The 24,026-nt window shown below is 41.1% G+C and overlaps 2 protein-coding genes across 6 annotated transcripts; one reads left to right on the plus strand and one right to left on the minus strand.

Annotated features, from left to right (window-relative positions):
* Window positions 1-199: 199 nt before the first annotated feature.
* steap3 (STEAP family member 3, metalloreductase) lies at window positions 200-16,797 on the minus strand. Of its 5 annotated transcripts, XM_077221462.1 has the most exons (6): window positions 14,980-15,128; window positions 13,328-13,603; window positions 9,826-10,330; window positions 8,363-8,890; window positions 7,201-7,365; window positions 200-923 (listed from the first exon to the last, which is right to left on the minus strand). In XM_077221462.1, the coding sequence occupies exons 3-6, from the start codon at window positions 10,309-10,311 to the stop codon at window positions 651-653; spliced, it is 1,452 nt and encodes a 483-aa protein (XP_077077577.1). In that variant the 5' UTR covers window positions 10,312-10,330; window positions 13,328-13,603; window positions 14,980-15,128; the 3' UTR covers window positions 200-650. The 5 variants fall into 5 exon arrangements, with proteins under 5 accessions (XP_077077577.1, XP_077077578.1, XP_077077579.1 ...); XM_077221463.1 differs by lacking the exons at window positions 13,328-13,603; window positions 14,980-15,128 and adding an exon at window positions 16,694-16,797 and having other exon boundaries at window positions 9,826-10,318; XM_077221464.1 differs by lacking the exons at window positions 13,328-13,603; window positions 14,980-15,128 and adding an exon at window positions 16,727-16,790 and having other exon boundaries at window positions 9,826-10,318.
* Window positions 15,420-19,461, plus strand: LOC143730887 (uncharacterized). Its single transcript, XM_077221465.1, has 5 exons — window positions 15,420-15,577; window positions 15,851-15,956; window positions 16,653-16,769; window positions 16,891-16,969; window positions 17,980-19,461. The coding sequence occupies exons 1-5, from the start codon at window positions 15,420-15,422 to the stop codon at window positions 18,072-18,074; spliced, it is 555 nt and encodes a 184-aa protein (XP_077077580.1). The 3' UTR covers window positions 18,075-19,461.
* The last annotated feature ends 4,565 nt before the right edge of the window (window positions 19,462-24,026 follow it).

The raw sequence follows: 24,026 nt of genomic DNA on the forward strand, positions 1-24,026 counted from the left end.
TTATTGATTGAAAGTTCAATTCTAAACTTATTTCCTGTACAATATCCACAATAACTGAAGCCAATCAGTCAGGCAGAGGAAAAGAAGAGAAATTAAAAATTTTGGTAAGTTTATCAGAGCAAAATATGCAGTCCATACCATTTTGGTATTGTTTTTGTGTGTGTGTGTGTGTGTGTGTTTATAAACAGACATTCAAATATTTCTTTCTTTACATTTAATTACAAACTGTAATTTCACACAGGCTTTGTTTACAACAGTTTACTTGCATTAAAGGCAATGCGATTTTTGTCATGATTAGTATTCCGTATAATGTAGGCCTCCCTTTTACAGATGGAGTTTACACAGTAACTGGCCTAGAGGATGAACAACTGTATTGGGATTTGGTAATAATATAAGGCACATGTTAAGTTCATTCAGTGATTTGGAAAATCAGTGTTCTGGCCAGTTATTTAAGGCCAGAATATCTCAGCACAATATCACTTTCAGGTAAGGCTGACTTAAACTAGTCAGAGATTTTGACCAGGCTTAAAATACTGTATAAACATTTCCCACTATTTTGCCACTGCACTGCCAACTGTATATCTGTTTATCACTTCATCCTATCATAAAAGTCCTCCTTATATTCTTCCTAGTACTTCTTCCCAGACTTCCTATGGTATTCCATTATCCGCCACATGGTGAGTCTGTAAGACTGGACAGTTGCGTTTGCTCTCCCATCCGCGGCGGATTCGTGCCAGTCTGGTGGAGATGCATGGAAGCAGCAGAAAGCCACGGCACACCAGAACGACGCAGGGCAGAACCACAGCCAACAGGGAGCTGGGTGGCATGTAGAACGGATACGCCTCGATGTGGAAGGCAAAATCCCAGCTAAAGAAGAGCGTGTGCATGATGGACAGAGTCAGAGCAATGTAGCCCAAACCTGACTGAAGGAAGAAGAGAGACAAAACTTAGTTCAAATTTAGTAAATGTTAAAAATCTGTGATTGTGCTTGAAGGTTGAATGTTCATTTGCATGCATGCTAATCAAAGACATTATGTCACAACATTTTCATGTTTCCTGTACTAGCCTAAAAGTCAACTATCAATCAAGCAATGCACGAAAACTAGCACAAAAGATCGTGCAGCACATGCACTTTGGTAGTTAAGGTACCAGGTTTCAACTACATAACCATTTTTTGGAGTTGTTCGACCCAGCCCTGGAGACCCAGTCCATTTCTCACTATGCATTCTTGTGCGATCTTGCATCCTTTTGTTCTCGTTCTACGTCATCATCAACTGTGAAAGACTGATTCAAATACTCAAAAACACAAGTACAGAGGACGCATCAAATTACCTAGATGTGTTCTTGATATTGAGGATGTAAAAAATGCAGACTTTAGAGAATCGTACCATTAGAAATCCAAAAAGTCGTTATGGATTGACAACGTATGGAAGCCTTTGAGTTATAAACATCTCTTGTTCTCAATTAACATAAGAGATTCCCTCTGCCAGCTCAGAAATGTGACGGCTTGTGGAAGTAAACGTGTAAGATTTAAAGTAATCTTCAAGTGCCAATATTATGGATTTTTGAAAATGACCTTTCATGTAGTGTGTAACATAGCTCTAAGTGAATGAAAACATCCTGCAAAGTTTTAAATCTGAAAGTGCACCGTATATCAAGTTATTGTCTTTCAAAAGTAAGAGTCGACTCTAGGGCTGTGAATCTTTGGGTAGGCAGCGAATCGATTCGATTCACGATTCATAGGTTTTCAATTCGATTCAAGAACGATTTTTGCAAATTCAGAAAGATTCGATTCGATGCGATTCACATTAAAGTTCGATGCGATTCGATTAATTCGATTCGATTCTTCATTTTTTCTATGCATTCATAGGATTTTTTAAATGCTTCCCCCAATGGGTCTAAGTCAGGGTGTGAATTATACAGTGGTCTTCGGGGGTCAGAGAGTGGGGACAAAAAAAAAATGACATTTTGTCTATTGTTAATGTTAGTTCATGCTAGTTTTTAATTAATTTATCATTATAAAAAATATTTCCAAAGCCTATAAATTAGCATTTGTAGAAATGTAAGCCAAGATTTAAAAAGCATGATGAACTAACAATACTTTTAAAGCCTAACTATTTTGTAGGATATGTTAATGGATACACAACCCTAAAGTGTTCCTTGTACATCCTTCCATTGTGAGACTAAAAATACCATGAACTTTCCCACTAAACCTTAACTAACTTTCCTCATGGAATACTCTTTGTTCTCTTTAGGGTCTCTATAGGCTACTGAACATTTTCCTATGATTCTGAGAGAAAACGCGCCGGGTGTCTACTTTTGCTATAGGCTAGTAACGATTACGAATGCAACTTTAATGCGCATCTGATTGATGGATAAACCACGCGCTCTTATTTCAGTGTAATTAATATTGTAGTTATTTCAACAGTTTCCTTCGTACATTCAGTTTAATGACATAAAGTTAAATTTCATTCATGATTCATAGGAAGCGTGTGTATTTTAGGTCTATTTGCGTCTGCTCTTTGCCTCTTTCCATGTAATAAATGCGCACCTTGAATAAGTGGGGTTTTACTTCAGCTGCTCAGGACGGGTATGACCAATTTCCGTAAAACTTCAGTATCTTATCTTAAAGAAAATAACGGCGACGTTTCCACGCAACGAACGCGTTGTTTCATAGCAGTGCCCGCGCAATGGCAGCTTTATCAATGGCTTGAGCGGTTTGACTCAAGACTTGCTTTCTCGATAGAAGAACATCAGTGGCTGTCCTGAGGAGAGCTCAAACATGGACTGCTCAAAAATCTGTAGATGAGAGCTATATGGGACTGAGCGCGAGCGAAATCCAGTGAAAGATGGTAAAGAGTGCAGCGAGTATCTGTGAAGGAGAGCTGGGAGGACGCCAAATGACGTCGCACAAGTAACGCCTCCATTAATTCACGCATGTAGTCATTTAATGTTTACATATTGTAAAGCACTGAATCGCTATAGAATCGCAAATTACTCGATTCTTAGCATTTTAAATCGATTATTGACCGAAATAAACGATTCACGATTCAAAATACATGTTTCAAGATCGATGCATATGCATCGTCAGGATTTGTAATCGATGCATCGAGAAAACGAGTGAATCGTTACACCCCTAGTCGACTCTGAGTCAATGAAATTAATCGTTTTCAAAAAAGTCATAAGCCGTTTCGCTGTGACGTCAAGACGAAATATTAGCATATTGCCCACCCACTTATTGCACGCACAGACACCAGGGAAAACTTGAACCTCAAACACTACAGCTGATTCCTGTGGATTCTGGATACTGGACGTTGTGTTCTACAATGTGAAGGTAAAGCCAGTTTGTTTACACTACCCAAGGACGAACATGTGAAGAATCAGTGGTTAAAAATCATCTTTACCACGATACCACAGCAGTATAATCCTAAACTTTGCTGTTCCCTTTATTTTACTGACGACTGCTTCTCAAATCTCGGATTTCAATGCAGGATTCACAAACCGCTTGCTCTTGAAAGATGGAGTTCAAAATAAAGTTTTGAGTTTTATATTGTGTTGGTCTCCTGCTAACTGGCTAACTCACGTTATTACTGTATTACTGAAATACTTCTGCTAATCAGTTGTGGGCCACTATTACCTTAAACTGTGTCTATTAATGCAGATTGTCTATCATTCTTACTACTTCGAGGAAAGATTAAGCATGGAGCAAGATTTTCTTTACCAACATTTATGTTACATCAGTCAGTCACGCTAGAGCTCTGTTATTGATACAGTTTCCACTTGTTCACCGCAATATATTAGAAAAAAACTCTGTAAATAAATAAGTACAAGTAAAATAATCAATAAAGTTGATGGACATGCACTTGTTAAAGCTGCAGTAGGGAGATTTGAGAAAACTTTGACCCACAGCTCCTCCCTCCACATCTCCTCCTCCACAGCTCCTCCCCCACAGCTCCGGCCCCACATCTCCTCCCCCACAGCTCCTCCCCCACAGCTCCGCCCCCACAGCTCCTCCTCCACAGCTCCTCCCTCCACAGCTCCTCCCTCACAGCTCCTCCCCCACAGCTCCTCCCTCACAGCTCCTCCCTCCACAGCTCCTCCTCCACAGCTCCTCCCCCACAGCTCCTCCCTCACAGCTCCTCCCCCACAGCTCCGGCCCCACATCTCCTCCCCCACAGCTCCGCCCCCACAGTTCCTCCCTCCACAGCTCCTCCTCCACAGCTCCTCCCTCCACAGCTCCTCCCTCTACAGCTCCTCCCTCCACAGCTCCTCCCTCACAGCTCCTCCCTCACAGCTCCTCCTCCACAGCTCCTCCCTCACAGCTCCTCCCTCCACAGCTCCTCCTCCACAGCTCCTCCCTCCACAGCTCCTCCCCCACAGCTCCTCCCTCACAGCTCCTCCTCCACAGCTCCTCCCCCACAGTTCCTCCCCCACAGCTCCTCCCCCCACAGCTCCTCCCTCCACAGCTCCTCTCTCCACAGCTCCTCCCCCACAGCTCCTCCCTCCACAGCTCCTCTCTCCACAGCTCCGCCCCCACAGCTCCTCCCCCACAGCTCCTCCTCCACAGCTCCTCCCTCCACAGCTCCTCTCTCCACAGCTCCTCCCCCACAGCTCCTCCCTCCACAGCTCCTCTCTCCACAGCTCCGCCCCCACAGCTCCTCCCCCACAGCTCCTCCCTCCACAGCTCCTCCCTCCACAGCTCCTCTCTCCACAGCTCCTCCCCCACAGCTCCTCCCTCCACAGCTCCTCTCTCCACAGCTCCGCCCCCACAGCTCCTCCCCCACAGCTCCTCCTCCACAGCTCCTCCCTCCACAGCTCCTCTCTCCACAGCTCCTCCCTCCACAGCTCCTCTCTCCACAGCTCCGCCCCCACAGCTCCTCCCCCACAGTTCCTCCCCCACAGCTCCTCCCTCCACAGCTCCTCCCCCACAGCTCCTCCCTCCACAGCTCCTCCCTCCACAGCTCCTCCCTCCACAACTCCTCCCCCACAGCGGAGCCTGCCGTGAATTCGCAGGCTAGTAAGCAGGGCCACCGATGAGGGCGGATTTAAACAGTTATGGCACATTCACTAATATTGACGAAACATCAACAATTTGTTTTACATTGACTATGGCCTGCCCATACTTTGACTACAAACTTGGTCCTCAAATCATTATGTATTTTGCAATACATGTAACTTTATAACATTGCACTCTTTCTATAAGTTATAAATAGCTAGTAAGATAACGTTAATATAACGGTAACTAACATTACAGTATGTAAGTAATTATTCTAGCGATATGCAATGCCAGATAAGGTTTGCTAGTACATTATTTCAGCAACATGACAAGCCAGTGAATTAGCAGGTTTCAAGTTTCTTAACACAGTGCGTGACATTTTATCTACATGTTATGCGGCTAGAGCAGCTGCAGCACACCGGCAATCTTGAGTTTTAACGACGGTACGCGCTGTGCAAGAGGGGTGTGACCAGCGCGTACACAAGCTTGATTGACACTGCTAAGACATTCCTCCTGGCTCTGATTGGTTGTTTCTGACCGGGAGCGGTGTATTTCTGCAAATCGCAATAGGACCACTGGGAGGAGCCAGAGGAGCTTGATTTTTTCACAGATTATCTGTCTCATATTCTACTGTCAGGACATAATGACAATTTTAACAAATATGTAAAAAATATTTTTTTTACAAAAGTTACCTACAGCAGCTTTAAAGCTGATGGTGAGGAATAACAGTTGAAACATCTCATAATGTTTGCAGTTAATATTGTGCCATAATTAAACAAACAAATCCAGCATTTTGCAAACAAACTCGATCTGCTTTGCAAAGGAAAACTCGACTAGCAAACAAACAGAAAGCAATGTTTAAGTACAAAGGTCAATTTGAGTGAAAATGCAGTGGAGTAACAAATATGTATTGTGTTTTACAAATATAAATAAATGAGCCTAGATAATATTTCACAAATAAATATAAACCATCCTATAAATTGCATGTAACCTTTGAACAAATACCAAATCTAGTGCATACAAATGCATATCTGTCTGTTATGACAGACAGCAGACAATCCACCTGTCACTCAAGTGGCCACGCCCTTAATTATGCAGAACATTAAGGCTTGATATAATTTAAATGGATGAGTTATAAAAAAAAAATGAAATTATTGCGGGGTAAATTAATTGTAATATCAATTTAATGGATTTAATAGGAGAAATTGCAAAAAAACAAATAAAACAAACGATTACCAGTTTAAACTAACTAATACATAAAGCAAATTTGCTTGTGAACACTTTATATAAATACAATATAGGTAGGTAGGTCTAAATCCGGATGATCACTTTATACTTTACTTTGCTCAATATTATACATACTGTATCATCATATCGTCCAGCCTTAAAACTTAGTATAGTTTTTTTGTCAGTGTTTATTTAAAAACGTCCAATTGTGCTGAATATATGATGTGAATATTGAATTGATGAGTTGTCAATACAATATACAGGGTATGATTTTAGCATATTACACAAAATCATAACCGCAAATCCACCTTTCTCTGCCTTGACCCAGTTGTTTCTGTGAATTGCAGCGATAATTTGTTTCTCTGTTCAGTAGATTTCGGCAGTTTATAAAAAATATACCACAGATTTCTTGTCAAATCTAGCTGTACAGTCAATCTCAAAGTTCCTTCCCGTTTTGTGTGTTTTTCGTGGGATTCATGCTGAACACCAATGCTGCCGCTCAATCTTTTTGCCACTCAGTGTGTTTAAGCGCAGTCACTCCGGCTGGAGGTGACGTCACGAGCATATCCTCTATACACAACCTTTTACATCATGGGATCATTTTATGGATTTAGTTTAAACAATTTTAAATCTTTGATAATTTTAACTACCTTTTTGCAAATTAAACAGCTCGAAGACATTCTTTATCTCTACAATTTTTTATAAGTAACCCATTAAACATTAAATTATTATGCAATAATTTAAGACCTTTCTCCGGCTGACGGTGACGTCACGTGCATACCCTCTATTTAATACCCTCTATTTAATACTCTCTATTTAATACTCTCTATTTAATACCCTCTATGTGTGAGCACATGAAATCGTGAGCTTTGGCTTTATGTGATCTACTTGTACAGTGTGAGTTGGTAACCTTGCTGAAATCGCACAGTGTATGCCCGCCGTGATCCAAAATTATCACATGGTATGCATGGGCTCACCTGTACAAAGGTAAACTCTCTCCAGTTGAGGGTGTTTCCCACTGAAGGAAGGGAAGTGATGGCCAGTAAAGAGAGGACTCCCAGACCCAACACTCCACAAGAGAGGTACAGCTCAGATCGCCAAACTCCCAGCTCATCCCAGGGCTCCTCTACACCTGCTTTAACCTGATACGGTCAGACAAAACATGTTTTTGCAAAACATGGCATACACTGCTTTTGGGTAACACTTTAGAATAATGGTCTGTCATTAATAAGTAACTATGCAGGAAGTAATGCAGGACTAATGAGTAGTTCTACATTAACACCTCAGCTACCACTATTAACTAATATAGAAACAAGCTTAACTAATCAGTAAGTAATATTCAATTTAGGAAATAGTTCCTTTTTAGGTAATCAATAATTACTTAATGAGATTAGCCTAATTAATAACAATTAACTGACAAATTATAAAGAGCATTATTGTGTGTCTGAGACGTAATCAGTCATCAGTTTTACTCTGAATATAAAATGCATCACTAATTACTCAAGTACCTAGTCACTATGCAGGAACTTCTAGTGATCTGGACCATTATTTTAAGTAAAAACATTTTAAAAAGTAAAATAAAACAATTTCCAATGTCTTTTTTTAGTTATAATTTGTCATAATTACCTATTAGTTCTTAATTATGCCAATCTCATTATGTAGTTATTGGTTACCTAATAAGGAACTATCTTAGTCCTAAATTCTTTATTACTTACTGATTAGTTAAGCTTGTTTCTATATTAGTTAATAGTAGTAGCTGAAGTGTTAAAGTAGTATTACTCATTAGTCCTGCATTAATTCAAATCAATTCACATTTATTTGTATAGCGCTTTTCACAATACACATAATTTCAAAGCAGCTTTACAGAAAATGCGCAAGTCCACATTACAATTTAGAGTGATCTGTTGTCAGAGGTGACTGTCCAAGTTATGTATTTCAGAAATGTAACTTCAAAATCACAGTTAGTGAAACAGGTATTAATTTAAACAATGTAACAATTTAATGCGGAAAGAATGAGCTCATTAAAGTAATGAATACTTGTTTGTTTACTTCCTGCATAGTTATTCATTAGTTACCTGCTTTTGTTAGGCACTAAACATCTCAAGATCTTTATTCTCGGGCTGTTTTTTGTTAGCGCACCTGTCTGTAGGCAGTATTGACGAGTCTGTGGAGTGTAATTCTGCGCAGCGGCTGGCAAAGGCTGTAGACACCATGTAACGCTGCACACAGAAAGCTCAACAGGCCCAGTTGTTTCCTCCGCTGCAACCAGTTGTCCAACCATGATGGGAAACGCTGGTATTTGGTGCCCCTCCAGAGCTGCAACCACGCAGCAAACAAGCCTGGGAAGTATACAAGTGCCAGGGTCACCAGGGCCACTGCTGGCAGGCTCTCGTTCACCAGACCGAGGGCGAGACGGTAGAAAGCATTGTGTCCTTGTGCAAGAAATGGCAGCAGAATTCCCCGCAGAAAGCCATAGCCATAGAAGAAGAAAAAGAGGAGGAAGGTGACAACGATCGAGCCACTCCAAGATGGGAATAGGCGCAATGATGCTACCTCAATTTCTCGAGCAGCAGACAAGCCGCCCATATCCACCGGGTGGAAACCCATCTTCCGAGCCAACTCCACAACTCTCCTCTTCCCCTCTGTACTGTCACTGCAGATCAGGACCTACAGCAGTGAAAGGTACAAAGAAAAACAAATGATTTGCTGCTTGTTCTAAATACTTAATTAAAGTGACGTCATTTTCCGTCATGAAACTTTTTCCGCCATTTTGAATTTTCCGAAAAACCTACTTTTTCAAAAAGTTATGTAATTCAAGTTGACTGGTCAAACCATTCTCGAATATGGCGCAAAAGAATTTTACGTAGTGCTTGTGAAAACAGACTTAAGGCTGTATCTCTGCAACGCTTTATCGTATTCAGACCAAACTGCATTACCTGAGGCGGCATGCTGTATTTCGGCGCAGTGCCACCTACTGGTCCGGAGATACAAAAAATGGCTATTTTTGCTTGTAACTTCTGAACGATTCGTCTAAAAAATCATAAAAGTGGTCTCGTCAAATAGATCAAATCAAGTCGATCCAATTTTCCCATAACGGCCATTTTGAATTTTGTATTATGCTGTATTTTATGAACACATGAAAGTATCGTTACAAAACTTGGTATGGGTCATCAGCACGATGCCCTGAAATGTGGTTGACTTATTTTCACGGGTGTCATCTCGTTAGATTCCTGAATCCTTGCAGAGTCCAACGATACAAAACATGCTAGGTTTTGCCTTATTGTTAGTGCAACGTAGTGATTTAGAGCTTAAAAAACTTTTGCGAATATCTTTGAAATCGTTAGTCCGATCGAGACGAAACCACCCGAGTAAATTCGGAAACATGGGCCGCTGGCTATACGCGAATGTCCAAATGTCAAAATTTTGATAGTAAGTGGCAAAAAAACAAAACAAATTATGTTTGTTTAACTTAATTGGTTCATGTGGGAATGATGTACAATATTAACTCATGTAAATCTAACACACTTTTCTTTCAGTGTAAAAGCTCAAATAACCCTGTGCTAGTTTTCAACAGATACAGATAGCAGAACAGCAGCCCTGACCTGTGTGCTTCCATCATGAGCCCCAGTCTGCAGCTCCCAGGCTGAAACCGTGTTAAATCCTTTGACCACCAGACTGTCTGGAAACAGCTCCGCTAGTCGCTCCGCATTGGAAGGCCCATGGATATTCATCTCTGCAGCGTTACTTACATCCACAAGCACTTTTCCTGCAAGTGCAGACTGTAGTCCCAACAGGGAGCGGTAATGCTCAGGGAACAAGGCCATAAACACCACACTCACTCCTTGTGATACTGCCCCCTCCTGGTTCCTCAACTCCACTGCATCAGGGAACAGTCCTGATGGGATGCGGTTCACACACCGACTCCCGACCACCACTCGAACACCACAAGCTAGCAGCCGCTCCGCCAGCGAGCGAGAAAAGTCTCCAGAACCGAGTATGGCCACCGTAGGGCTCGTTAGACACACAGGCGGTGCATCAGCAGAAACTTCAGAGTCTGAGAGCAAGGGAGTCGTCAGATCTTCTGCCATAATCAACCTGAGATGCAGACTGTGAGGAAATTATATAATTATGCATTTCAAACTGCTGTACCATTAAACTTTAAAGCATATTATATATATATAATATATATTATACTTTCATTAATACTTGTGTGTAATTAACTTGTTTTAAATTGCTATAAAAATATTGGTAACACTTCATTTTAATGTGTCCTTGTTACACATTACATGTTTTTACTATAGTAATAATAACTATAAATTGGGCATTGTAAGAACTGATTTTCCTGTTAAAATAAAACTCACCCTGCAATAAAGCCATAAAACGCACCCAGGACAAAATATCGCAAAGACAGAGCAACAGGACATTGTCCTGTCCAAACATTTGCCCCTTATCTCTGTATCCCCCCTCTCCCCCTGAGTCAAGTCACCAAAAGTTCACTAAGAATGCCTATATATCACATATTATGTATCTTGTGAATCTATTGTTTTTCCTTTTCATTTTTGGGTTCATTTTAAATGTCTCAGTGCGTTTGGTAAAATGGTCTTAATTTCATTGCAGTCATTTACCCCTTTTCCACCAACAAGAACCAGGTGCTGGTTCAGAGCTAGAGCTAGAGCTAGTGCCGGTTCGGAGTTGGTTCAACTGACGAGCTTTCAAAGAACCGGTTTGCCTTTCCACAGGCTAGAGAGCCATCACAGAGCCAGATCTTACGTCACTGTATACATCTCATGTTGCCCAGCAACGCTAGCGCGGCACACACAAACACACCAGACTTGTTCGAGATGGTTCGGCACTGTGAATCTCGAACTGCGAGAGCGATCCAAAAGCAGAAGGAGTCGTATGCTCTCCAAACACTCCCGCAGCTCCGATCAGTCCACGCCGCTCCGATGCATCTCGAACAAGCCTTCCATCAACAATGGAGGTCCTTACGTTACTATTTATGCTCATGGCTTTGCAAACCTACATCGGTATCCAAACACGGCGAATCCAGCACGTTCGTGCAGCTCGCCGTAACTTGCATTAACGGAGATTACAATCGAGCTGCTATTAGCACGATTCGCTGCTGTTTAAAAAATGGCGGTCACAAGTTTCTGTTTGTCTTGTTGGTCACGGTAACCCCGCCCCCAGTCGCTGACGTACTTCTAGACCCAATATTATGAAGCTGCAGACTCGGAGCCTGCATCTACAGTCCCCCACCGAGAGTCCCGCATTCTCAGACCCCTCGTTTTTGAACACAGCGCCTCCTGCTGTTCGAAAGATCGTGTAACACCCGCACACAGAGTAGCCTACAGCGCACGCTTATCCAAATGCAATTAAAAACAATAGGATGCAATATTACGGTCTCCAAATAAATGATCCAATAAATATTTGCGTTCCCTGCTTAATGCATGTGCCAAAAAAACTCATTGCGATGGAAGGGATACAATTACTGATTGAACTATCTTCTGAAAAATACTATGTGATATTATATTGCTACAATGTTTTTTTATGTTTTTTTTTATTCAAATTCCAATTTTTCTTTCAGTTCAACCTATAACGGTCTAATTAACATTACCATGCTAACATTACAAAATCTGTTTTTTGATATTTTGAATGCGAAGCAAAACAAATCAGAATAGACAAAACACCAATAATAAACAATTCTGTACTTTATTTAATGATCACCTAAACATCATCTTGCTGTAAAGAAAAAATGAAGAAAAAACTGTGTTCGTGACTTTACTTTTCGTCTTTAATTGCATTAAAAAAACTAATTTATAAGTCGCTTTGCATAATCATAAAATGATATGTTGCTGGGTTCGGCAGGGGCGACTCCATCGATGTATGGTGTACCCTGGAATAGCCTACAACAGTATAGGCCCGATAGCACATGTCTTATGATGTTTCAAAAAGAAAGAAAAAAGATGTTTGCAAATGTTACCTACATGTTGCACTGCTCTGTTGAAGTGTCCCTTGAGATGTTTTTGAACTTTGGACAACTTTGTGGGTTTGAAATATATGGGGGCACAAAATGGGCAGTGAAAATCACTGCAGCGTTTATGACATATCTACAACAAGTCCAAGGTTAAAGGCTAACGGTAGCTATCAAAATATTTTCGGGGGGAAGAGGGCGAAAAAACATACATTAACGGCTCAAATCTTGTTACAAACCATCTTTACAAATATTAAATGGACTATTCATATGTTGTGTCGATGAGCTAAATTAGTTTTATTAAAAAATAAATCAAACGAGTAGGCTACTACGATTCGCCAAATAAAATTGAAGATAGCCTACTCACGTTTTGGCTTAAGTTCTTCACATGTTTATCCGATACAATTTGATAGGAGGCGCTGTCTTGAAAAACGAGGGGTCTGAGAATGCGGGACTCTGGGTGCAGGGGGACTGCAGATGCAGGTCTCCGAGTCTGCAGCTTCATACTACTCTCTAGACCAGCAATGACTTCTACTGGTTCGGAGCTGGTGCTTTGGTGGTCGAAAAACAAAGAACCGATTTGAAACTAGGCTCTGGCTCCGAACCAGCACCAGCTCTGCCTTGGTGGAAAAGATCATAAGAAACATTGAGAACTTAAGAGAATTCTGTTCTCCTCCATTGATGATATCTTTTCAAGATATCTCCCCTCTCCCTGGAGACCTGAGCTACCCCCTGGGGTACAGGGATTGCCCCAAAGCAAACTCCGAAAAATATCGGTAGCCTACAACCCTTTTGTTCTGGTCTGGGTATTTAAGGCTAGGTAACAGAGCAGTGTGGGGGGAACTGTAACCAGGAAAACCCCCATGCAGTGCTGTGTCAGTGGCTTCTCGAGTCTTGCACTCAGAATACACTCACACACCACTGTGTGTCTCTGTCAGGAATGCATTTCTTACTCTTAGAGTCATCTTTGAGCAATTGATGTTATGTATTTATTATTCCTGAATTGGCGTTTAATCATTTACTTGTGGAATTGGCATGATACATTTTTCCTGACAAAAATAAATGTTACCCTTGATTTATTCTGCATTCTTCTGAAATCATTGTTTCTAATATTATGAGGAGGCTGGTGCTACCGCAGATCTGTATCCAGGATAGGTCAAAGTAAAGGCGTATATGGACGGAGCAGTAGACACGTCATCTGAAGACCTTTTGATTTCCGTCTATCACTGACTGGGCAAGTTGTATGGAAGTGGCTAAATAAACTTGACTTTTATTTATGAGTAAGCAGTAGGCGACCGACTTAAGAGGTATTAGCAAACCCTGCACCCGCTGACCCAGATCAGACTGACGAGTGTGTCCGTGAGATCCATGTGAACCCGGGGCGTGTGACTCTGTGCGGCATCGGGTCCCTTAATGAATGAATAAATTGAAATTATGAAATGCCCAGAGTAATCAAAGATCTACATTAACTCATAATCAATATTTATGATTATTTCCTAAGAAGAAATACGATCTAAGTTTGATTATCATTCGAAATTGGAGTCAGATTAAGCGTAGAGCTAAAGTAATATTGAAACTAAATTCTAATAAATTAAGTGAACTTCACTAGAACGCTGAAAAGACCAACACGTATTATTATTACTATTATTATAGTATATTATTATTATTATTACGTATTCCTTCGCCCACACCGTCGGATTCCGTCGTTGGGCCAATGGGTGGCCCTTACAGCATAATTACATGCAATTAACCCTAAACAAAACCCTAATCCTAAACCTAACCCTATAGTAAGTACATGTAGGCAATATTACTCAGAATATTTACACTGTAACAAGGACACATTAAAATAAAGTATAACTAAAATATTTGTGCCCATGTCCCCATATCAAAATGATTATCACTCCATAAACTCTCTAACAATATGATTTCATTTCTACAGCAAAAAATAAAATAAAATAAAAATATATATATAGCCTATACACACACTCACACACACACACACACACACACACACACACACACACACACACACACACACACACACACACACACACACACACACACACACACATATACAGACACACACACACACACACACACACACACACACACACACACACACACACACACACACACACACACATATACAGACACAGACACACACACACACACACACACATATACAGACACAGACACACTCACACACACACACTCACTCTCTCTCTCTCCACACACACACACACACACACACACACACACACACACACACACACACACACACATATATATATGTTAATTAAATATATATGTTAATTATTTATATATGTTAATTTTTTCAATTTTCAACTCAACAATTCACCATTGTTTTTTGTTTTTGTTGTTGGTCTGTGTTATTTAATGTTTATTGTTAAAAGATAACAAAATATGTTAATGAAAAATGTCACAATTTCCCACATTTTACATTATTGATTGATTTGCCTAGTGGACTATTGTTTTGTTTATTTTAATTAATTATTTGGATGACATGTTATTGTTATTAGTATTTTTACTATTATAGCCGTCGTTGTTGAGCATGTTATAAGTTTCTATTTTTGTTCCTTCAAAATGAGTTGTCAGTAAGTTTCGTTTCTGCTAAAAGGGGTGCTATAGACAAACATGCTCAATAACTCAGGACAAATGCTAAAATAACATTCTGTAACTTTTACATTCCTTTACATCATTATTTAGCGGTATTTTCAGAAAACCCTTTATATAGCCTATATGACTTAACGCGTAGTCTACTCACCACTTTTAAATAACCTTTTTTTCTGGCGATTCTTAGACTGTGTTGTGCTGTTCCAGGACTGTATAACTGGTGCGCGCTTCCTTTACTGTGCAATAGAGATACAAGACCGTGCAGAAAAAGACATTCCTTATCATTCACTCGCTATCTGTATAGAACACAGGGGAGCGTTGCGTCGCGTCGCGTCGCGTTTAGAGTCGAGTTTACAGCGGATTGGTCCGAGAGTGATCAATCTGAGATGACGTCTCGAGACCCCTTCCATTCCGCTGCGCTCCGTCTTGCTGCTTTGAGCTCCTGTGTTAGGAAGCTATTGAAACGGGGATCGTAATGCATAATACAGGCCTCTCATGTAAAGTGTGGACCCTCGGCTGTCCTTGGTGGAGCTAATTTATTTTTTCCAGCTCATCTGGATCCTACATCTGTACGGCCGCGATAACGCGAGCATGAGCTCAGGCGAGGCGTTTCCTCCCTCCTCGTACAGCTCTAACCGCGCGCGCACGATGGTGGTGTGTGTGTCCGTGCTCGCAGCGCTGGCTCTCGGGATCGGGATACTGTGCGCGTTGGCGGCCGGGCCGCTCCATGCGCAGTGCGCTGTTGAGTGGTACGGAACCGCAGTAGTCATGCAATAGGCAAACTTGGCAATCACAGATACAGAAAATCATCCCATTTTTTTAAATTAATATCTGTATGTGTCTTGCTGACTCCTGATTTCCATAAACATTTAAGATATATTATTAAAATTCTTACATTGAATATTTTTTTCTAAACTACCTATGTATATGATATGCCTATTAAATAAGCTAGTATTTGCATATTTGATTATTTTTTCAATATATATATATATATATATATATATATATATTTTTTTTTTTAGGAAACTTGATATTCCCTGCTTTGACGTCTCCTCCCTCTTGGTCAACCAGATTAAAGAGTGGTCAACAGAAACATGCCATGGGAAGAGCCAAAGATGCCTTTATTCTGTGAGTGAATTATAGAATTCTATATTCTTCACATAAATATAGGCTACTTTAAAGAAAAAGACTGAAATGGTGGGTCAGAAAGCTGCAATGGGTAAATTGTATGCAATTGTTTTATATAATATGAATTTATGTATCATCAAATATCATGAATTCAGCTCACATTGAATAGTGGTACCCTTACCATATTCCTACACTAGGATATTTACATGGCACTCCAAGGTTATTAAAAAAATACCGTAGTATTAACATGAAACAAATTCAACAAAGGTGCGCTCAGATTATTACATTTCAGCAAAATGCTGCATGTGCAAAACAATGGCCATTGTCTATTGTCAATAGCGTATGTTTGAATCACATCTCACAAGTCTCTTTCTGTTGCATAAACAAACTTGAGCATGAGGAAAATCTGTGCAGAGAACTTGCCCGTTCTCACGCGGAAATACCGCATATTCTAAAACGACCGCAAAATTTGACCAAGCAACAGCAAATGACAGCACTTTTATAATCTTGAAAAACCAGAGGTCAGAAATGCTCAAAACATCCTAAACATTCTGCACAGCAATCAAACGCACTGCATTCATATTTACTCGCCTAGGAACTCAACTTGGACTTCAAAGTATTTTTTTGTGTTTTGGTGCGGTCGCACTAGTTTCAGTGATGGTCCTGCTTCTAACTGTGGTCATTGCCTATCTTTAGCTGGTGTCTGTTAATGCAGAGGACATCACTGCCACACACACCACTCCTGTGTTGAGGTTTGTGGACGACATCACCTTCAACTTCAGCAGTCCAGACCCAGACACCTGTGATGTTCAGGTGACATGATCTTCCTTCCTAAAGCAGACTCTCGTTCATCATGCTGCGTTTACAGTTTTTGTGAATGTCCTGACAATAATAATGACAACAATCTCAATGGAGACATTCGATCTCTCCGCAGGGCCGGTCTATCTCTCGTAGCTGGTATGCCGTTTTAGACTCGGGAACAAACTACCTGAACATGTACAACCTCATGAGAGGTGAGTGACAGAATCTGAGGGTGAACACAGATAACGTAGTTTTTGTTAAGCCTTAATGCCATTGCTGACCAATGTAGTCTTTGCAACAGTTGCTGTACACCACAGTATCAGAAAATCTTTTGCTCGTTTCTAAAGGAAATCTTAGAAATGTACAAAACAATGTTTTGTTTTGTTTTCCTAGTAAATCTCGAGAAGTTTGTGTTGTAGATTAAATTACAGTACATCAGCCATCTTGTAGAACATAAGCACACTTACATTTACTCCAATGTAAATTGATATTAATAATAATTCATTTATCTATATATTCAGGTCATTGGTGTTGTTAGTAACTAAATAAATCATCTTTGAAAATTTTGTAAAACGTTGGGAATCAAGTTTTTATGAAGCTTTTCTTACGCTGTTTCAAACTGCTATGACTTTCTTTTTTCTGTGAAATATAAAAAGAGCTCATTTTGAGTAGTGTGTACTCTCCCTCTGCAAGTAACAGGGACATTTCAAGCAAAAACACCATAAAAGTATCACAAAAATAGCCATATTCTATGAGTGTTCTGAAGTCAGAATTTGATATCTTTCTTTTTTCCCTTTTTTGATGTTGTTATTTGCTGATAATCTGTTACTGTTGTGACTTGATCACTCAAGAATCGAATCAGATTTATGAACAAATCGATCAGATTAGTTTTATAAAGGAAATGATCAGACTCATACCTTCATGAATTTGACATCCCTACTTTTCACATGACACTCTATGCGTTAAATGCTGTTTCTTTGTAATTAAGTGAAGAATTTATGGTGAGTAAATAAAGACAGACATTTGGATGAACTATTCCTAATGTCTCTCTCTCTCTCTCTGTCTGTGTGTGTGTGTGTGTGTGTGTGTGTGTGTGTGTGTGCTGTGTGTGTGTGTGTGTGTGTGCTGTGTGTGTGTGTGTGTGTGTGTGTGTGTGTGTGTGTGTGTGTGTGTGTGTGTGTGTGTGTGTGTGTGTGTGTGTGTGTGTGTGTGTGTGTTGCAGGCAGTGGTCTCTCCTCTTCTCCTACCTTTACTGAATCTACGAGCGACAGACTGTGTACTCAGTTCAGCTCCACTCGACAGACTCTTCCCCCATAAACATCTGGATCACTACATTAAAAAAAAAAGATTCTAATAGTAGCACACCCAATGTATTAATTACTACATGTAAAGTGTGAAAATGTTTACCAATGAATGACATAGACTGAATTGACAATGACATCAGCATCTATTAATTTTTTCCTTGTTCAGAATATGAAACTGATTACTTATTTGACCCATATGCTCACTGTATAAGTCACTTTAGTTTTACACTGCACATAGGCAATAATCAGCTAGTTTTACTTTCTCATGCCTATTTTTAATATGCATCTATTGTATCTTAAACCACAACTCTGTCAAACTGTACATCAGTTATTAGTGACTTATTCAGTCTCTCTCTCTCTGTGTGTGTGTGTGTGTGTGTGTGTGTGTGTGTGTGTGTGTGTGTGTGTGTGTGTCACTAGCGGCGCGTCTAGGACAACTCGAGGTATCGCACACTGGACGCGCACTTTGTCAGTTTATGGCCAGCAATTTACTGTTATGTTTAAGGACATTATGGAATTAAGATAATTTCTATACTATGTTATGATTGTACTGTACCATTAAATACAATCGTTGCTGACTTTGCAGTAGGGTTGTAACGGTATACCGGTATGACGGTTTATCACGATATTGACATGTATGATTATCATATCGTGAACATTTGCTTATCCAAGGTTTTGGAAAAAAAATTAAACCAGATCTCACCTGCGCATATGCAACTTCTTTCCACTTGAGCTTAGACTCCACCCATACATGTACAGCGGAGAAAATGTCTGAGACAGAGGTTGCGATTTCTAATCTTTCCCCCGCAGAAAAAAAGTTGAAATCTGCAGTGTGAACGAATGCTAGGTTTTCCTTGAAGGTGGATATCCAGTTGTGTCCAGAAATGAGGAAGAGTGGCTGCAAAAGGAGGATATACGTCGAACATGTTCTCCCATATTCGCGAACACCATCTCTCTCTCTGCAGATAAAGTTCCATTTATTACTTAAGGCCGTATTATTTCCATTTTGACGCAGATGTCACGAAAAATGCGCGATTTGATAGATGGATGAATAAATCTAAAATATAGCTGTGCAATAAATCAAATCGCTATATGAGTGTGTGTCAAAAAACTGCTATACTGTAAATCTATATTCTGTAGTATGTGTGACGCTCATGGTGTTTAAAGCGCCTGCCGTCTCACTCACTATATAAGGACGTGAACACATGAACATATCCAGAGCTGCTCTGAGAGAAATAAATGAGCATTTCATAATTTTATTTAAAAGAATCATCGTCAAATACACTCTTGACTGAAACGCATAGGAGTTTAGTACAACCTGTCAAAATAAAAGTTCATAGACTCATTAAAAAATTTCATTAAAAAAAGTTTGTTTTAATAAACCATGTTCAACCAAAAAACGCTATCTGTTTTCATTCATTTTAGGGTCATTGTAGCTGATGATTATAATAATAATGATTCTTTAATACCGTATACCGTGAAACCATGATATTTTCTGAGACGATTATCATACTGTGAAAATCTCATACCGTTACAACCCTACTTTGCAGTCTGAACACTTTACCTCAGAGCGTCCGTTAATTGAATGAATTGAGAATATCAGCTGAAAATCCGATAACATCATTTTCATTCAAGTAGCTGATCTCTGTAAATTAATATAAAACTAAATGTATATTGCAGCACAGGGTGAAGTCAGTAAATACATTAACGACGATTTGAGACAAATAGGGTAGAGTGGGGGAAAACGCCCCCCCTTGAGGAAAATGTGACATTACAGTGAAACAAAACATGTGACTAGAATTGCCATCCCGGTTTTGAGTGACTATGGCAGGAGTTATTCACCAAATATTAAAATTGCTCAGCCTTCATAATTAATTAATATTTTGACTGAAAATATTTTTGTACAAAGGGGGCGTTTTGCCCCAGCGGTGGGGTAAATGCCCCCTTTCTTACCAACCAGTTTGCTTCAGATCAACAGCAAAATTAACAGACAATAGTTTTTAATCTCTAAAAGTAAAAGGCAAGTAATGTATCAACATTTATGTTATGTTAATATTTATTTCAGGAATGTCCAAAATAGCCAAATTTAACTACCTTCCATCAGTGAACTAACTGTGCTAGCTAGCTATGCTCACTTGAGGTAATTTTTTTATGTTTTGTTCAAATATTTTGATTTTACCACCTAGTTATACTGCATTTAATGTAAAACAAAGGATTTGATAGACAAAAATGTATCTGTAGTGGCATCAAATACATCTACAACTTACAAAAGTTGGACAGAGTTCAACCAATACATCATTCATTTATCTACAGGTCAGTTATATTGTATTTTTACACTCTTACATTCTGTCTTCGCTGAAATGTGGTTTTGCTGCAGCTTTTACATCAATTACATTTCACTGCTAATTTTTTAGAAACATTTCCAAAAATGTCTAACAAATAAGTTTAGGTACAGTTGCTTACACAGCTTGATTACCAATATTCATGCTTTTTATGGAGTAGTTGAAACATTTCTGATTTATGCTAATTATTATAGGCTGTCATTACTATTAAAATAATGTATGCTAATTTTCCTGTCATTGGGACACATATGATGTTATTTTCTGAGAATATGAGCCCAAATGGAAATGTAATGCAAATATGCATGCTACTTCATTTCAGCTTTTGCCTGTAAAATTTGTATAATTTGAGATTTACATCTACAAGTCATTAATCAGGTTCAGGTTCCTTTATTTTATACCCGTAGGTAAATTAGGTTTCGGTGAACAAGTTCAGGCTATTTCTCATACATATTATAGACAATAGACAACACTATTAAAAAAACACTAACCAGTTAAACATTATAACAAACCTATTACTTCATCTTATTACTATTCATACAATTAATTACAACAGGGACGAAGCTGTTGTTGTTGTACACTGCGGGACTCTAAACCATCGACTAGACGGAAGGCGCAGGAACTCATAAAACGGGATGAAACACCCGTCACTGTTCCTGGTGTACAGTCAGTGAAGCCGGGTTAAAGAGCGGCTCCCCAATCCACTACTGGACCATTTCACAATGTGGTTAATAGAGTTCCGGCTCTTTAAACATACATTCCCGTAGCAGGACACCAAAGAAAAGGACAAAGTTGATTCGATAAAAGCACGATAAAACCGAATCAACAGTGTTTTGTCGATTTTGAAATTGCACAGTTTCCTTAATAAGAACCAACGTTGATGCCCCTTTTTACACACAGCTTCACAGTTGGCTTCAAAACTAAACTTGTGTTGTAATGTTTGCATTGTTTTCACAGGCAAATGCTTATCTGCTTGTTTAGATAGTTTTCATGATTTGTTTTAGTTTTAATTTGCATTAGGTCTATAAATCTGATAACCTGAGAGGAAGTCACATAATGAGAGAATATGACAGTTCCCTTTCGAAGGGAACTCAACAATACGTCAACGACGCTATGGGGGGGGGGACCGCCTCAGGCGTGACAGGTGTCTGAAATCACTATCAAATCACGTCAATCATATTGACCGGCGACAGCCCGTGAATCATTAGCGTGAATGATTAACGTGCGACCTGGAAGTATAAAGGGGCGCCTTGCAAACATGACAAATCATCTCATCGTCTTCAGGGACTGTCTGTTTGAAAACGCTACTCAATGAAACGGTAAGAAAATGAAATGTACAGCACACGAGTGTGTTTTTTTCCTGCCTGGGAAAAGAGCGCGCACGAGAGGTTCTCGAGGGAATCCTCTGTGTGAACTGTGAGCGTTTTTCTCTTAAAACGCTCCGCTCTCGTCTGGCCCTCTTCTCGAGTGAAGGGGGTTCAACGTCTGGTCCGCGTGGTCCCGCTCGTGCCGAGGCAGAGTGGCGACTTGCATCATGGGCTTCCAGATAGAGCTCATCGATCATCTTGAGAGTCCTGTAAACCTCTCAAATGATTCGACGGCTGACGAGGGCGAACTGCAGGCACCAATGGTTTCCTGCAGTTGCTGCTCTTCAGGACGAGCAGGAGATGGCTGAGGAGGTTTATAATCAGGTAGATCCTGAACCCTCTCAGCCACCCTGCCCCGTGTATGCAGACCTGGTGGATGTTGTGGAGCGCGCCGCCAACAGGCTGTAGCTGCCATGGCGACGCGCTAGAGGAGAGACCGCTCGCGGTAGGCTTGGCGATCGGTTTCTCCCCTGCCATACACACCAGCTCAGGTGAGCCTTCCATTCCTTCCTGATCTTCACACAGAGATCGAGAGGGCATGGAAGAGCCCATACTCTGCCCGTATTCACCGACATCAGCGGGTTAATTTAGCTGATGTTGAGGGGATCGCAGAGCATGGGTATGTGTCGATGCCGCCCATTTGACGAGTCCTTTGCGAACTATCTCGTGTCTGGGCAGGCGTCGACACTGAGAGCTCCAACCCTGCCATCCAAACCGCTAAAGTCAACAGCACGTTTGAATTGCAGAGCATACACGACAGCAGGTTCAGGCTGGTGCTTCCCTGCACACTATGGCGGTGCTGCAGGCATATCAGGCCGACCTGCTGCAGGATCCTGCATACCGCTGAGATCCGGTTCCACACCCAGGCAGGCGGGAGGACCTGGCCCTTCACGGTCCGAGGACCGTAGACAGGGCCAGAGAGCCAGTGTCGCCTCTCGTGCGCCCCCTCCGTGGAGGAACAGGGCGCAGAAGAGGCGTGACTCCCGCAAGAAGAGGGATCTGAGGGAGGTTATCCAGCACAAGCGCACACAGTGTCGCTGATGGATAATCTCCCCGGAGGGCTTCATTAAAAAGAAATCCAGCCCTCTCCTCTCTTCTGACTCCCCAGACGTTCATTACATCAGGCCTGGGGCTGGGCCTATGATAAGAACGATGTTCCAATGGCCCGCCTAGGCTTGGCTAGTAGAAACGCCTCTTTCAGGCATGTAAAGTGGTGGACCCCAGGGTCATAAAGAACTATCTGGCGAGTCTTCACTCCGCACGCCGCAGGTGAGCTGACTGGTCTTTTAAGAGTAATTTTTTGTGAATTAAAATTCCGAGATGTATCTCTCTACAGACCTCGTTCCCTGTATAGAGCTATGGGGTCATGTCAAGGTAATAAGGATAGGAGAAGTTTCCTGGATCATTAGGGCCCTGAAGTTCCCCGTTAGGTGGCCAGAACGATAACTATGTTAGCCTTCGGGCTGTTAGCCACCTCAGGGTAGAGTAGTTGGTCTCTCTCTTAGGATTTTTTACTTAGAGTGTTGACTGACGCTAGAGCTTCGGATAGATCTTATGTCCGGCCCACGGGTCCGTTGACTTCTTCCTGAGTATTTCGCCCCTGGAGCTCTGTTTGGGTTTCATTAGGCTGAGCGATTCTGCAGCCCTTTGTATGGAATAATACAGACTATATTCTTTAGTAAGGCTGTGGCTCCTCCGAGCCCTCAGATTGATCTATGCTTGCAGGCTGGCCCTCACCAGGGCCGCCTCTGTAGCTGGCCTAGGCTGTGCCAGGGATAATAGAGGCGCTCTGCTAAAAATTTTAGCATTTCTTCCTCTGACCCTTCACTGTGTGAATGTTGGTTTCTAGCATCCCTGTATAAACAGCCTCCTCCCGTGGGAGTCGTTAGGCCAAGGCCCGCCCCCTTCTCTGCATTCTGGGGTGACTAGAGTAATGCAGCGTGGTGCTGAGGATGGTTTGTAAGGACATGGTAGGCCTCAAACAGGCCTCCGTGGTATATATGTCTTTATTGAGCAGGGTTAGGCCGTCTTTCGCTTCACGAAGAAGACTGGGTTTCCTGCCCGACCCTGCCATGCAGAACTGGCCTACGGATTTAGGCCGCCAGTTTAGGCTTCACTCACCTCGCTGAGCTACTGCTCGAGCGCTAGGTTGTAGGTGGTTGGCTTTCATTCAAGCCCCACTCCCCTAGGTTGGGCACAGATACATTTCTGTCACCCCTAGAGCCGCTGGCAGGCCCGCACCCTGATAACCTCAGGGTG

The sequence above is a fragment of the Siphateles boraxobius genome, unplaced genomic scaffold (genome assembly GCF_051911475.1).
Source record: "Siphateles boraxobius isolate OS27281-9 unplaced genomic scaffold, OSU_SipBor_1 83, whole genome shotgun sequence".
Taxonomy (NCBI): Eukaryota; Metazoa; Chordata; class Actinopteri; order Cypriniformes; family Leuciscidae; genus Siphateles; species Siphateles boraxobius.

Coding starts and splice junctions, on each gene's coding strand:
- LOC143730887 (XM_077221465.1), top strand. CDS start 15,420: ATGAGCTCAGGCGAGGCGTTTCCTCCCTCCTCGTACAGCTCTAACCGC. Junction 15,578..15,850: donor GCGCAGTGCGCTGTTGAGTG/GTACGGAACCGC, acceptor TTTTTTTTTTAG/GAAACTTGATATTCCCTGCT. Junction 16,970..17,979: donor CATGTACAACCTCATGAGAG/GTGAGTGACAGA, acceptor TGTGTGTTGCAG/GCAGTGGTCTCTCCTCTTCT.
- steap3 (XM_077221463.1), bottom strand. CDS start 10,311: ATGGCAGAAGATCTGACGACTCCCTTGCTCTCAGACTCTGAAGTTTCT. Junction 8,891..9,825: donor CTCATGATGGAAGCACACAG/GTCAGGGCTGCT, acceptor TCACTGCTGTAG/GTCCTGATCTGCAGTGACAG. Junction 924..7,200: donor GAGAGTTTACCTTTGTACAG/GTGAGCCCATGC, acceptor TTCTTCCTTCAG/TCAGGTTTGGGCTACATTGC.